A 16,247-nucleotide genomic window follows, 5' to 3' on the forward strand; every position below is an offset into this window, starting at 1 on the left:
AACATTATCAAAAGTTATTAGCACTTAACTGTTATTTATACACTTTTTGGAGGCCGGATCTCAAATATTTCAGTAAAAATTATGTCCGGGTCCATCATGCGACCCATCGTTAGTTAGATAATTGAAAGACCTTTCAAATGAGCCTAAAACTTCAAGGATCTGACAACCCTATCAAAAGTTATTAGCACTTAAGTGTTATTTATACAATTTTTGGAGGCCGGATCTCAGATATTTCAGTAAAAATTATGTCCGGGTCCATCATGCGACCCATCGTTAGTTAGATAATCAAAAGACCTTTCAAATGAGCCTACAACATCAAGGATCTGACAACCCTATCAAAAGTTAATGGGACTTAAGTGTTATTTATATACTTTCTGAAGGCCGGATCTGAGATATTGTGATAAAAATATTGTCTGAATCTTCCATGTGAACTTTCATTGGATAGGTTTTTTTTATCAGACCTTGCCGATGAGCCAGAAAAATTGAAGGTCTGCGAACCCTATCAAAAGAAATCAGTAATAAAATTGATTTGTTAAACATGTTAAGGGAATGTTGCTATTTTTACTGAATGTATTGACTTTATGAATGTGAGGAAGGCATCAACCACCTAAAGGTGGATTAAGTATCGTTTTTTTTTAAATAAGTTGGATCACTCATATATTAAAAGTATACTTTTCATCTTACTACAACAGGTCAATGCAAAATTTCCTTGAAAATCAGACGGCAAAAAAAACTTTAAATCTTCTTAAAACATATTACAGTAGTTGTTCGGTAACTGGGCTGCTTTTTAACTGGGCGCTCGATAACTGGGCCGTAGCCCAGTCAAAAAGCAGACAAACGTCAAAAATCCAAAACAAACCGAAATCACCGAGGGGTAAATGGATGCAAAAATCATGGTCAACAAATAAAAAAACTTTTTTCAAACTTTTATGTAATTTCCAGTCACAATTAAAGAAATATGAAAAGTAATCATTGTAAACAAATTTGAGTAACTTTTATTTTTATATTTCATCCAATAAATTTTATGCATCGGTAGTCCCCTCGTTATTTTTCGTTCAGCCCAGTTAGCGAACAGCATTCGATGACTGGGCTACGTTCTCAGCCCAGTTACCGAACAACTACTGTATTTTAAAAATATAATATATTTTTTGTGCATTTTTTAAATAAGGTCATTTAAAGCTTATCACAGATTTTTAATGTTGGGAGCATATATCAGATAAAGTTGTATAGTTATAAAAAATATGTTCATTAATTATGATACTGTTTGCATAAAAACTGAATAGTTATTTAGCTATTTAGCGTTGTTAAACAATTTGTATAAAAAAAAAACATTTTAAATGATTTTATTCCAGTTTAAGGAATTTTTAGACGCATTATTTATTTTTTTCTGATTTTTGCAATTTAAAAATAATTTAAAAAGGAAAAGCACTCGTGCTATATAAATAAAAATATTATTCAAAAAGCTGAGCAAAACATTCTAAACCCATCTCTATAAGACTTTGTCGATCAGACTGCTGGTTGCTTAGATGCAACCTTTTGAAGCATGAATTTTGTGAAAATGAGTTTCTCTAAGTGTGCCTTTATTTTTTAACTCGCTTTGACATTTTCTGCTCTTTTGTATTAGAACTAATTTAGAAATTTTAAATTCAAAATAAATATTTTGAAAAGACTTAAATAAGTTATTATAGGCATTTTCAAATGTTTGGCTTGATTTTTAACTTCGAAAAATTTGTGTACAAGGTAATTTCCGTGTAGCTATATTTTCTTTAAAAAAAAACCAGTCATAACTTACAACATTGTCCAAATCGTTCAGAAAATCTCAATTCAAGATTCAGATTTTCGAATTGTATATGTCCTCATATGGAAAAACCAGTGATGCAAAATGGCTTCTTTTGACATAAGAAATGCATTGATATGATTTTGTCCAAATAAAAAAAAAAAAAAAAAAAAACAGAATCAAAAATCTTAAAACAAAATTTATCGCATGTCTTAAGTGTCTGAAATCGAATGGTAATGAAAACTATTTTTGAGACATTGTTATTTAGTTCTCGGTTTGGAGATATAACAACTTTCATTTCTAAGAAAACTAAAAAAATTTCGAAGGGTTATTTATATTAAAGCCGTTGCAAAAAATCAAACACACTTAAAAAAAAAATCTTCAAACTTTTGATGAAAGAATCTTATAAACTAGAAACAACCCGAAATGCATTATTCTGCGCGGAAAATTAGATTGAGCTTATTTGGGATTGGTAAAAAATATTATGATTTTATTTTGATATTCTGATGCAAAAAGTTTTTTTTTTCGCAGAAAAAAATCGTCAATATTTAGATTTTAATGGTTGCAAATGAAAGGGGAGTGTTAATTCAATTTTTTTTATTCAATTGGCTTAAAATTTTAATTTTTATATTTTTGTTTGTCCCTTCCCTCGACGTGGCCGGATTTGAGGGACATAAACTTCAAAAAATATTTGAAAATGTTCAAGTATTTTTGAAAAATCACGACGATTTAGATTAACTCGACTTGTTTAGGGTCCAATTTATAAAAACCTTAAACATTGCTTTCTTCATAAATTTACTACACAGAGATGAATAGCCTCATAAAATCCCATTAATACAATCAGACAAGGTAGAACCTCCGAACATAGCCATCTTAAAATTGCTCACAGACGAACATGTGTTCGGAAAAACAAAAAAAAAGCGCTTGAAAAAGCCCCAATTCCACGTGGATCGTTTTCGTGTCATTCGCCCACCCACACCGAAATCCACTTGAAACAAAAACAACAAAGCCACCAGTGGGTACTAAACACTGTTATGGAGGGTGGGTATTGGTGGGTGGACACTGCTAGAGCCAGGGGGATTAGGACTCAGATGTCACTTGGGCATCAAACTTTAAGCCGTAATCTTGTTTTTTCGTTTTTCTTGACCGTTGCCGGTGCTGCGAATGCGCCGTAAATTATCGTCATCTCGTTTCTTTTTTTGCTTTTTTTGTTGGAAATGTCAGTTTAGGGTAATTGACGATTGTTTTGTTATATTTAAAATTGTTCCAAATAATTTTGAGTAGTTATCATGTAAATTTATGACTCAACAGTGCTTTTTTTCAATAATAGGGTCATCCACCCCCGAATTCGAAGTGGAAAACGGAAAATCTCAGCTGGTGCCAAATATCATCACCCTCGCCGAGTGTTGCAAACCGTCAATCTTGGCTCGGTGTGACACACCGGACAAAATGGGGAAAACGGCTGAATTGGACATTTTGCGCCAACAAAGGCAGGAAACTGCCTAGGACGTGCTGTTACAAGAAATTCAATTCCGTCTATTATCCCTGTCCAGCCGGTTGGAAAACGGAAGATTGAAACAAACGAGGTCGCCTGCCCCCGGAATGAGATACAAACATCTATTTGTGTTACTGCAGAGAAAGAGCGAGCGAGAGTTTCTGTCCTTTTCAGTCCGGAAGATGTCACTTTGGGAGCTTTTCTGTACGACTTTTTTTTTCTCTGAAAATTGATTGTGATGTTTTCTTCCACCTATCCTGCTGAGAAGCTCCGGGAAATTTGTCAATTTAAATTTGCACTTTCTCTTTCGGTGTTGTGTGTGTGTGTTTTGCGGTTTTGTCCCCTCTTCTTTCGGTGTTTTTTTGCCTTCTCCTCTAGTTAGCATCTGTCGATTGTCTTTTTTTGCTGTATGTTTTTAAATATCTGTTGGAGTGAAAACTGTCACTTTCTTTTGTGAACCTTTCGTCACACCGTAACAATCTTTAATCTTACCGATTTTTTGTGTGTTTACAGGAAATTCGACAGAGCAGTGATGGAACGGTGACGCATCGGATCGTGGAAGGTAAGACATGGATAAAGGCATTTCATTGGATTTTGACATTAAATAATTAATACATACATTGCCATGATAACAGTTCTGTACAATAACTGGAAGATTAGAATCCAGCCCAAAACAGACATTTTTCAGGTACTTTTTTGTTAAACCCTCTTCGATTTCAATAAAACATAGAAGATATTCAAGCCAGTTGAGCAATTCTATACCAAAACCGGAAATGGATTTTATTTGTATTTTTTTATTTGACTAAAACTTTGTGGGGACCTTGCATATGACCAAGTAAGCTATTTTGCGTCATTAGTTCACCCATACAAGACTCCATACAATTTTGGCTGCTCTCCATACAAAAATTGTATGTAAGCATTCAAACAACTGTAACTTTTGAATGAATTTTCTGATCGATTTTGTGTCTTGCAGATTTTTTAATAAACTTTTTTTTACAAAACTCAATTTCCCAAAATACGTATTTTTTTTATTTTCGAGATTTTTTGATATGTTTTAGGGGACAAAATCCGCAACTTTTTGCCGCCGAGTTATGATTTTTTGAAAAAATAGTGATTTTTGGAAAAAATCGAAGTTTCATACAAAAACAAATTTGACATTATTTTTAAATGCCAAATTGAATTTGCAATCGAAAAGTACTTTACAGATTTTTTGATAAAGGGCTCCGTTTTCAAGATATAGCTACCAAAAGTTTGATTTTAGCGAAATATTTGCAATTTTTCGATTTTTAAAAATAGTGACCATGAGTAACCATTTCTAATTTTTTTTTTAAGTTCAGAAAATTGTCTAAGAGACATTGAAGATTGGACCTCGGGTTGCTGAGATAGAGCCGCTTTAAGAAAAAGAAACACGAAAATTGAAGTTTTCTTAATCTCACCAAAATAACCCACCATTTTCTAATGACGATATCTCAGCAACTAATGGTTCGATTTTCAATGTTAATTTTCCGATTTTTTTGAAAAACATATTTTGAAATTTTTTAAATCAAGACTAACATTTTAAAAGGGTCAAACATTGAATATTACGCCTATTTAAAATGCTAGTCTTGATTTAAAAAATTCGGAAAATTTCACGAATGTTTCATGAATTAACATTGAAAATCGGACCATTAGTTGCTGAGATATCGTCAATAGAAAATGGTGGGTTATTTTGGTGAGATTTAGAAAACTTCAATTTTCGTGTTTCTTTTTCTTAAATCGGCTCTATCTCAGCAACCCGAGGTCCAATCTTCAATGTCTCTTAGACAATTTTATAGCAAGTTTTCTGAACCTTTCAAAAATTTTTTTTTTTAGAAATGGTTACTCATGGTCACTATTTTTAAAAATCGAAAAACTGCAAATAATTCGCTAAAATCAAACTTTCGGTGGCTATATCTTGAAAACGGAGCCCTTTATCAAAATATCTGTAAAGTACTTTTCGATTGCAAATTCAATTTTGCATTAAAAAATAATGTCAAACTTGTTTTTGCATAAAACTTCGATTTTTTCCAAAAATCACTATTTTTTCAAAAATTCATAACTCGGCGGCAGATTTTTTGACAATGTTTCTCTATGACTCAAAAGTTGCGGATTTTTGTCCCCTAAAACATATTAAAAAATCTCGAAAATAAAAAAATACGTATTTTGGGAAATTGAGTTTTAGTGAAAAAAAAAGTTGATTAAAAAATCTGCAAATTTTTTTTCCGTGTACCTTTTTTTTCTCAATAGTCCTCAACAATACCTACAACTTTGCCGAAGACACCAAACTGATCAGAAAATTCACTCAAAAGTTACAGCTGTTTGAATATTTACATACCATTTTTGTATGGACAGCTGCCAAAATTGTATGGAGACTTGTATGGGTGAACCAATGACACAAAACAGCATATTTGGTCATAGGGAAGGCCCCCACAAAGTTTGAGCCAATTAAAAAAATACAAATAAAATCCATTTCCGGTTTTAGTAGAGAATTGCTCCGCCAACTCACACAGCAGTTGCTCAGACCCCTCTTCGATTTGCGTGAATTGTGAGTTGGTTTAGAATTACCCATCGAACTAATTTATTTTTTCACCGAAAATGCTAGATTCTTACAGTTTGCAAAAGTCTCAGACATAGGATTGCCGGGACTCGTGGTGTATGGGGTAAGCGTGGTTGCCTCTCACCCAGTCGGCCTGGGTTCGATCCCAGAAAAGGTTAGGTCGATAGCTCAGTCCAGGTGTAGGAGTCGTCTCCCTGGGTCCTGCCTCGGTGGAGTCGCTGGTAGGCAGTTGGACTCACTTTCCAAAGGTCGTCAGTTCGAATCTTGGGGTGAATGGAAACTTAGGTGCAAAAAAAGGTTTGCAATTGCCTCAACAATCAAGCCTTTGGACGCCGAGTAGTAATCTCGCAATCGAGAACGCCAAGGCAATGCTGTAGAGCGAATAATTTGAATTTTGATTTCAATATAGGAATGGAATGCATGACATATTAAAATATTATCAAACTAAGTTGTGACAAGAATGCATACAACGGGACTGTTCAAATTCCAGCCAGCTTTAGGCTGCACATTCCTGAATCTCTAATCGTCCTGATGTGGAAAACGCATTGTTCTGCGATATAAATAGACCTGGTGGCCTCTTCAATGCTGTGCATCACATCATTGACTAGAATTCCATTCTTCTATTAGACAGTCAACGAAAGTCATCCTTGAGGAACATAGTAAAAGGAAAAGTTTGTCTATTATTGAGATAAAGTAATTACCTGTTAATTCAGTTTCGGTAGCTTCTCCCCTGAAAGGTAGTCCCATAAATTTCAATTAAGCCCAAATAAGAACCAATTACCCTAAATAGACACGTTCGTCTGATCCTTTTGTTTTGGCTCCATCGCCGAGAACGCACAACTTCCATGGCACGACGACTACGACTGTGTGGAGAAATGGTTGGAATCCCGTAAGGAATCCCACCACGTAAGCAGCAGCTTCTCCGTAGTTCTATTCTGGATTATCTCCTCTGGGGGAAGGGAGCGAGGTCCTTCCCTTAATGTCTCATAGACACTCCAAGTTAATGTGATGGCACAAATATTTCATGAAGTACAACGGTCTCGTAACTTCCTTGATTGATTGGAGTCAGGTGGTGTGACTTTGGGAGAGGTGTTTCAGTTACTAGGAGTAATTTGAAGGTGTGAGTCCATGCATCACATGGTTTATTTCGTTTTTCTTAAGAAAGGAAGAAATTTTGAGTAATTTTCCTTAACTCAAATTGCAATGTTGTGAAGTTTCCAACAATGAAACAATTCAACTGATTTACAGTCCACTTTTACGCTCCCTCCCTCTCCGCGTAATGAAGAATCTCTTTATGTTGATTTAATGACGTCTCCATTATCACATTTCCCAACTGTTTTGTACATTTTCGCCCCCGTTAGAGGATGAACTCGGGATTGTTCAGCTCAAGCTCGTCTGGAAAAGCTACATGAAAAACGGGTAATTTCGCTGTCGAAAAAAAAGACAGTCAAAAACACTCTTTTTTTCGCTCATGAAGTGTGAAACGAAACAGTTTTTCCTACGCGGCAGTGTGACATTGTGTGCAATTTGGGTCCAAATTGTGGTAAATTGTAATTTTATCGGTGATGCTTGAAATTGGTGCAACTTTGGTGGAGCACAAATTGAATCGTTTAGCAGCAAAGTGATGGAACTTTAGTCGATGTTGAAATGAGAATGACATCATTTGGAGAAGTAATGAAAAAAGTGTTGTAAATAACTTCATCATATTGCAATCATCGTGTTGCTGTCGTGAATTCGCCTCAAATTGGAAGAAAATTCCGGAATGAAGGACCAGTCAGTGCTACCAGAGAAGAAAAGACCACTAACGGGCACTTTTTTTGTTCTCACGTCTGATGACCGTTACGATCCGTTTCAGCCTTCAGAGTGAAGGTGAGATGTTCTCAAGAAAATTAAAATAAATAGCAAAAAAGCAAAAAAGCAAAAAAGCAAAAAAGCAAAAAAGCAAAAAAGCAAAAAAGCAAAAAAGCAAAAAAGCAAAAAAGCAAAAAAGCAAAAAAGCAAAAAAGCAAAAAAGCAAAAAAAGCAAAAAAGCAAAAAAGCAAAAAAGCAAAAAAGCAAAAAAGCAAAAAAGCAAAAAAGCAAAAAAGCAAAAAAGCAAAAAAGCAAAAAAGCAAAAAAGCAAAAAAGCAAAAAAGCAAAAAAGCAAAAAAGCAAAAAAGCAAAAAAGCAAAAAAGCAAAAAAGCAAAAAAGCAAAAAAGCAAAAAAGCAAAAAAGCAAAAAAGCAAAAAAGCAAAAAAGCAAAAAAGCAAAAAAGCAAAAAAGCAAAAAAGCAAAAAAGCAAAAAAGCAAAAAAGCAAAAAAGCAAAAAAGCAAAAAAGCAAAAAAGCAAAAAAGCAAAAAAGCAAAAAAGCAAAAAAGCAAAAAAGCAAAAAAAGCAAAAAAGCAAAAAAGCAAAAAAGCAAAAAAGCAAAAAAGCAAAAAAGCAAAAAAGCAAAAAAGCAAAAAAGCAAAAAAGCAAAAAAGCAAAAAAGCAAAAAAGCAAAAAAGCAAAAAAGCAAAAAAGCAAAAAAGCAATAAAGCAAAAAAGAAAAAAGCAAAAAAGCAAAAAAGCAAAGGACAAAAGGAAAAAAGGACAAAAGGACAAAAGGACAAAAGGACAAAAGGACAAAAGGACAAAAGGACAAAAGGACAAAAGGACAAAAGGACAAAAGGACAAAAGGACAAAAGGACAAAAGGACAAAAGGACAAAAGGACAAAAGGACAAAAGGACAAAAGGACAAAAGGACAAAAGGACAAAAAGGACAAAAGGACAAAAGGACAAAAGGACAAAAGGACAAAAGGACAAAAGGACAAAAGGACAAAAGGACAAAAGGACAAAAGGACAAAAAAGCAAAAAGCAAAAAAGCAAAAAAGCAAAAAAGCAAAAAAGCAAAAAAGCAAAAAAGCAAAAAAGCAAAAAAGCAAAAAAACAAAAAAGCAAAAAAGCAAAAAAGCAAAAAAGCAAAAAAGCAAAAAAGCAAAAAAGCAAAAAAGCAAAAAAGCAAAAAAGCAAAAAAGCAAAAAAGCAAAAAAGCAAAAAAGCAAAAAAGCAAAAAAGCAAAAAATCAAAAAAGCAAAAAAGCAAAAAAGCAAAAAAGCAAAAAAGCAAAAAAGCAAAAAAGCAAAAAAGCAAAAAAGCAAAAAAGCAAAAAAGCAAAAAAGCAAAAAAGCAAAAAAGCAAAAAAGCAAAAAAGCAAAAAAGCAAAAAAGCAAAAAAGCAAAAAAGCAAAAAAGCAAAAAAGCAAAAAAGCAAAAAAGCAAAAAAGCAAAAAAGCAAAAAAGCAAAAAAGCAAAAAAGCAAAAAAGCAAAAAAGGACAAAAGGACAAAAGGACAAAAGGACAAAAGGACAAAAGGACAAAAGGACAAAAGGACAAAAGGACAAAAGGACAAAAGGACAAAAGGACAAAAGGACAAAAGGACAAAAGGACAAAAGGACAAAAGGACAAAAGGACAAAAGGACAAAAGGACAAAAGGACAAAAGGACAAAAGGACAAAAGGACAAAAGGACAAAAGGACAAAAGGACAAAAGGACAAAAGGACAAAAGGACAAAAGGACAAAAGGACAAAAGGACAAAAGGACAAAAGGACAAAAGGACAAAAGGACAAAAGGACAAAAGGACAAAAGGACAAAAGGACAAAAGGACAAAAGGACAAAAGGACAAAAGGACAAAAGGACAAAAGGACAAAAGGACAAAAGGACAAAAGGACAAAAGGACAAAAGGACAAAAGGACAAAAGGACAAAAGGACAAAAGGACAAAAGGACAAAAGGACAAAAGGACAAAAGGACAAAAGGACAAAAGGACAAAAGGACAAAAGGACAAAAGGACAAAAGGACAAAAGGACAAAAGGACAAAAGGACAAAAGGACAAAAGGACAAAAGGACAAAAGGACAAAAGGACAAAAGGACAAAAGAACAAAAGGACAAAAGGACAAAAGGACAAAAGGACAAAAGGACAAAAGGACAAAAAGAAAAAAAGGACAAAAAGACAAAGGACATTTTATCGAATTTCATAGTAGATTTGTTTCAACATTACAGAGAATCCGCAAGCCGGACAGCTTCCTGATGTAAACCCCTTCTTCTTTTCAAACGGACGATGCCGATGTGCGGCGATGATGATGGGTTCTATTGATTTTTACCTTGCGTCTTGTGCTCAGCAGCAGAGCAGGCTTGTTCTTCCGGGCGATAGTTACTGGTACGTCAACCACGCTGATGACGTTGACATGGCAGACGCGGTCCAATTTACGTGATTGTGCCCACTGGTGACAGATTACGTGTCCTGGAACCGGATGATGGACATCTCGTGGGAGGTTTGCAAATAGAATTATGAAAGATTTTCAGGCACGACTTGATTTTTTGCTACTTTTTAGGCTAATTTCACTCCCATCTTCTCCAAAACCAGTTAAATTTTGCTTCAATATTAAACTCGAGATCAACCACCCCGAAAAAAGTAATCTAATTAAAATCCACTCAGCCAACAGCCCTCGTCTGACAAATTACGACACGAGCTTTTGACGTACAATGTGGAAAGGCAAAGTATTTTGTTGGTGCTGAATTGCCGGTATTACGCCCCATAAAGTCACACCGCCCTTCCCACACATCCCGCCAGTTTGTCATCACTTTTTTGTCGCGCCACACGCAAACATGACAAAATTAAGTCACTCGCTCGCGTTGAATGGAGAACCATCATGGACATCCAGTGACATCTATGGGGCTGGAGCAAAAACGGGGATATCCATAACATGGTTATAAAATAACGCGAAATTGGGCCATATATACGACGGGATTAAAATTTGGAAGGGAGAGATGGGATGACTTTCGAAATTTTGAGGTCCAATTTTGAAACTGCAAATATTTATTATATTACGAAAAAATACGATTTATAGTTCTTAAATTTTAAATACCAGATTTTAGGAAAACGAAGCTAAACAAAAATTTACCCCAAATACCCATCTTTTAAGCAGTTACTGGCAGTTTAGGGCTTATCCAAAGCTCACTGAGAACACACGTAGCAGACAGAAAAAAAATGAAACGCAAAATTCTGTGAACTTTATTATTCTGTACACGCGGAATCCTTCGACATCATCCATGCAGTCACATTCAGCGTTTTTGTACTACTTTTTGGGGTGGTAAATTTCTGTTTTCTGTAATTAATATTGCCTAAAAGACAACCTATTCAAATAAAATAAAAATGACAAAATTTGTTTCTTGTTTCTTGTTTCTTGTTTCTTGTTTCTTGTTTCTTGTTTCTTGTTTCTTGTTTCTTGTTTCTTGTTTCTTGTTTCTTGTTTCTTGTTTCTTGTTTCTTGTTTCTTGTTTCTTGTTTCTTGTTTCTTGTTTCTTGTTTCTTGTTTCTTGTTTCTTGTTTCTTGTTTCTTGTTTCTTGTTTCTTGTTTCTTGTTTCTTGTTTCTTGTTTCTTGTTTCTTGTTTCTTGTTTCTTGTTTCTTGTTTCTTGTTTCTTGTTTCTTGTTTCTTGTTTCTTGTTTCTTGTTTCTTGTTTCTTGTTTCTTGTTTCTTGTTTCTTGTTTCTTGTTTCTTGTTTCTTGTTTCTTGTTTCTTGTTTCTTGTTTCTTGTTTCTTGTTTCTTGTTTCTTGTTTCTTGTTTCTTGTATCTTGTTTCTTGTTTCTTGTTTCTTGTTTCTTGTTTCTTGTTTCTTGTTTCTTGTTTCTTGTTTCTTGTTTCTTGTTTCTTGTTTCTTGTTTCTTGTTTCTTGTTTCTTGTTTCTTGTTTCTTGTTTCTTGTTTCTTGTTTCTTGTTTCTTGTTTCTTGTTTCTTGTTTCTTGTTTCTTGTTTCTTGTTTCTTGTTTCTTGTTTCTTGTTTCTTGTTTCTTGTTTCTTGTTTCTTGTTTCTTGTTTCTTGTTTCTTGTTTCTTGTTTCTTGTTTCTTGTTTCTTGTTTCTTGTTTCTTGTTTCTTGTTTCTTGTTTCTTGTTTCTTGTTTCTTGTTTCTTGTTTCTTGTTTCTTGTTTCTTGTTTCTTGTTTCTTGTTTCTTGTTTCTTGTTTCTTGTTTCTTGTTTCTTGTTTCTTGTTTCTTGTTTCTTGTTTCTTGTTTCTTGTTTCTTGTTTCTTGTTTCTTGTTTCTTGTTTCTTGTTTCTTGTTTCTTGTTTCTTGTTTCTTGTTTCTTGTTTCTTGTTTCTTGTTTCTTGTTTCTTGTTTCTTGTTTCTTGTTTCTTGTTTCTTGTTTCTTGTTTCTTGTTTCTTGTTTCTTGTTTCTTGTTTCTTGTTTCTTGTTTCTTGTTTCTTGAATGTGCTACCGTCTCACTTGCTCTGTCACTGCTAGCTGACTGCGCTACCAAGTCATGATGGGTTAGTGAACTGGCTCATGGGATTTGGGCACCGCTCAACGCGCCTCGCGTTGGCTAATGATGTTGATTTTCCAACATGTTTTTCCACACCAACGTGGAAGGAATAACGGTAATGAAAAAACACGACGGCGACGGCGAGAAAGGCAAATAAACAGGCCAAATTTTCAACGGGAGTTCCGGGGTAGGGTGGAAAATGCGTAACGTTCAGCTCTTTTTTGAAGGATGTTCGAAAGAACGGAAGGGAACGCAACAATGTTGTTTCGTCAACTTTAATCGAAAAAACACACACGCACAAGCATGGCTAATGAAATTTATCGTTTTGATGAAGTTTTGAGTTTTTGTTTGCCCACGCGAGGCGCATTGGGAGGTCGAGGTTTGCTTGCTTTAGGAGTTTGGCCTGACTTTTTGAAGTCGAATTGAAAAGTTTTCGATCAAGTGTTTATTTCGAATCACATTTGCTTGTGCTTGGTGAAAAATCATTTCCACAGCCACCACAATTTATACTAGGTTCTCCAGCTGGAATACCACAAAAAGCACCAGCTCGGTTAAAAAGCTCACTAATTTGTCACACCCAAGTACCATTGCCAGGAGTGCACTTGTAACTTTGGCTTCTACGTCGTGCTAAGTGACTTCAGAAATCTGTGCACTTCTTTCTTTGTTACCAGCCCGGTAATGAACCAATTAGCTGGGACAAAATATGCTGCTTGCTGTGCAAAGCCATCGCTAATTGGGGATTTTTGAGCGAAAATATTGGCATTGGCTTTTTGGAACGAGAGAACAGTGGTTTCATCTTGGCTTTGAAATTGTAATTGAAGGTGTCTTTTGCATAATTCTGGAGGGAAATTTTGGCGCATGTTTTTTTTCCAGGTCAGAAAGGAATAACTTATTTAACCTTCCTGGGATCTTAAGAAAAACTTACGTTTAAGGTCTTAAGGGGTCTATATGACCCCGGAATTGAAAATGCTGGCAAAAATCTATTTTGCAACCGATTTTCGTTCTATTGGCTGCAAATGAAAGGTATGGATGTCTAGAAAGGCAACTATGCTACGAGGATCTGATGTGGCCACTTTGGTCCCAGGGAATCGGTTTCAAAGGAACAAACTTTCCGGCAAACCTGTTTTCATAGGTTTTGTTAGATTTAGGTATGGATTAATGCAAAATAAACTGTATTTAATCTCTAAAAATAAAATTCATACTCTCCGGAACAGATTCAATGCCATTTGGAACAGATCTGGCCACTCCGGAACCGGTTTCGGATACCCTGGAAGTGGTCAGATTGCTATTTTTGTAAAAGCGTATCGTGCGACATATCAAACTTCATGAAATTGCAAGCCATGCACACTGGAATCAGTAAAAAGCCAATTGGACCATATCTGGCCACTCGGGAACCGGTTCCGGATACCCTGGAAGAGGCCAAACTGCTATTTTGGTGAAAGCCTTTCGTGCGGCATATCAAACTTCATGGAATTTCAAGCCATGCACTCTGGAACCAGTAAACAACCGATTGGACCATATTTGACCACTCCGGAACCGGTTCCGGATACCCTGGAAGAGGCCAAACTGCTAATTTGGTAATAGCCTATCGTGCGGCATATCAATCTTCATGGAATTTCAAGCCATGCACTCTGGAACCAGTAAACAACCGATTGGACCATATTTGACCACTCCGGAACCGGTTCCGGATACCCTGGAAGATGCAAAATTGCTATTTTGGTAAAAGCGTTTCGTGCGGCATATCAATCTTCATGGAATTTCAAGCCATGCACTCTGGAACCAGTAAATAAAACCGATTGGACCATATCTGACCACTCCGGAACCGGTTGTTAGTGCTCTTGACACGGCCAAATGGCCTTTTGATTTATTTATTTCGGGAATCTGAAAAATCCCATTGGACCATATCTGGCCACTCAATTGACCCATTTGGACCATATCTAGCCACTCCGCTTTACACATCGAATTTTGCGTAAATATTATTTGAGCATGAGCATGAGCATGGTTGACTGCCAATGAGCTGCTACTCCGTTATTGACAGATCAGCTGAAGTTAAACAATGAATCAAAAATGATCAGTGGGAGCCAACCATCCGTTCACTGTTTAACCTCTGAAGATCTCTACTTTATTAGTCAATACCGGCGCCCTCCCAAGAAGCCTGCAGTTCAACGAAAGGGAGGAATGTTAGTCCGATAGTTAAAGTTGCAGACTCATCAAGCACATAGTTTTTCGCTATATACTTGTTGATACCGCTTGAGACCGTTGAATCCACAGCATCTCCTTCAAGCATCACGTGATTATTTTTTTTTTTTTTTGGTTAGTAGGATAAGTTATTGGCTTTTCGATGCCTCCCGAGCTACGACGCTATGGGGAGGACTTTCATAACAGACCCGTCGGCGAGCCTTCCGAGCAACGATGCTATGGGAAGGTCTTTCTGGTTAACACACAAAATCACTCACACACAGTTATTTTGATCCACTATTAACTCGACGATCCAAATTGTCAGTGCGTCTTTCGATCATTATATAGAAATGGCTTTTTCACCGCAAAAAAAACTAAAACCTCATTCGAAAAATTTAAACACAATCCACCCGACGCCGTGCCTTCCGATCAACGATGATATAGGAAGGGCTTTGATAATCACAAAAAAATCACTTTTCACTCCGAACATTTTTTACGACCACGCGCTCCCTTTGTCAATTATGCACTGATGACGCTGCATTTTCAGAGGGTAATTTTCTCCTCGCAGCACACAATACACGACAAAACTGTGAAACAAAAGGCACACACAAAAAAAAATCATTTTTCACTCCGAATTTTTTTACGACCACGCGCTCCCTTGGTCAATTATGCACTGATGACGCTGCATTTTCAGAGGGCAATCTTCTCCACAATACACGACAAAAATGAGAAACAAAAGGCACACACAAAAAAAATCACTTTTCACTCCGAATATTTTTTACGACCACGCGCTCCCTTTGTCAATTATGCACTCCGCACTAATGATGCCATTATTTAATTATAATAACCAATCACCCCATGCACACAAACAGCGACACAAAAGAAATGAAAATGAGCATGCAAAAACAGGACAGCGCGTCCCCGTGGTCAGCGCACTAATCACGAATTTTGCGTAAATATTATTTTGGGCAAAATTGGAAAAATACCTTGGAACTAACTTGGTCAACCCACTGATCGCAACTCGGCAAAAGATTCCAAGATCGATGTTTGCTGCCGAAATTGTCAAGACGGCGAAACATTCCTCTGACGACACGCTACCAGGACCATCCGGAACAAGTTGTCCTCAAACGGATAACGACTGCCCAGAATCTTCCGAAACAAGTCCACTTCCTGCAGATATCCGCCGGAAACGCAGACGTTGTCTATTTTGCACTAATTCGGACAGCAAGCATAACACCAAATGCAGCAAATGCGAATCATACATCTGCAAAAAGCACAGCTTGATTATTTGCCCGAATTGCGAAGCATAGGTCGACGCATATTTATTTTTGATTTGTCTCGGTACAAAGTGAAATCATAACTAAGCTTAACTAACACGGTATGAACTGATCTTTTTTTTTTTTAATCAAATACGAGGTGGGAAACTGAATTCAATAAATCCACTAATATTGTCAAACAAAAAAATCTTTGAAAATATATCCGAAAACGATGACTAATATGCCGCCGGTAGGCTTCTACACAAATGGCCAATTGACCATTTCTAGGGTACCCAAAACAGGTTCCGAAGTGGTCAGATATGGTACAATTGGCTTTTGACTGGTTCCAGAGTGCATGGCTTGAAATTCCATGAAGTTTGATATGCCGCACGAAAGGCTTTCACCAAATTAGCAGTTTGGCCTCTTCCAGGGTATCCGGAACCGGTTCCGGAGTGGTCAAATATGGTCCAATCGGTTATTTACTGGTTCCAGAGTGCATGGCTTGAAATTCCATGAAGTTTGATATGCCGCACGAAAGGCTTTCACCAAAATAGCAGTTTGGCCTCTTCCAGGGTATCCGGAACCGGTTCCAGAGTGGTCAGATATGGTCCAATAGGTTTTTTACTGGTTCCAGAGTGCATGGCTTGAAATTCCATGAAGATTGATATGCCGCACGAAAGGCTT

The 16,247-nt window shown here is 36.2% G+C and overlaps 1 protein-coding gene across 2 annotated transcripts in view; it reads left to right on the forward strand.

The window, feature by feature from the left end:
- LOC120418411 (dual specificity calcium/calmodulin-dependent 3',5'-cyclic nucleotide phosphodiesterase 1A-like) overlaps window positions 1-16,247 on the forward strand; it is a 673,125-nt gene that overhangs the window by 111,776 nt on the left and 545,102 nt on the right. For both annotated transcript variants that reach the window (XM_052707729.1, XM_052707732.1), the window contains exon 4: window positions 3,786-3,834. In XM_052707729.1, coding sequence (XP_052563689.1) covers window positions 3,786-3,834 — 49 coding nt within the window. The remainder of the gene's footprint in view (window positions 1-3,785; window positions 3,835-16,247) is intronic.

The sequence above is a fragment of the Culex pipiens genome, chromosome 2, assembly GCF_016801865.2.
Source record: "Culex pipiens pallens isolate TS chromosome 2, TS_CPP_V2, whole genome shotgun sequence".
In the NCBI taxonomy this organism is placed as follows: domain Eukaryota; kingdom Metazoa; phylum Arthropoda; class Insecta; order Diptera; family Culicidae; genus Culex; species Culex pipiens.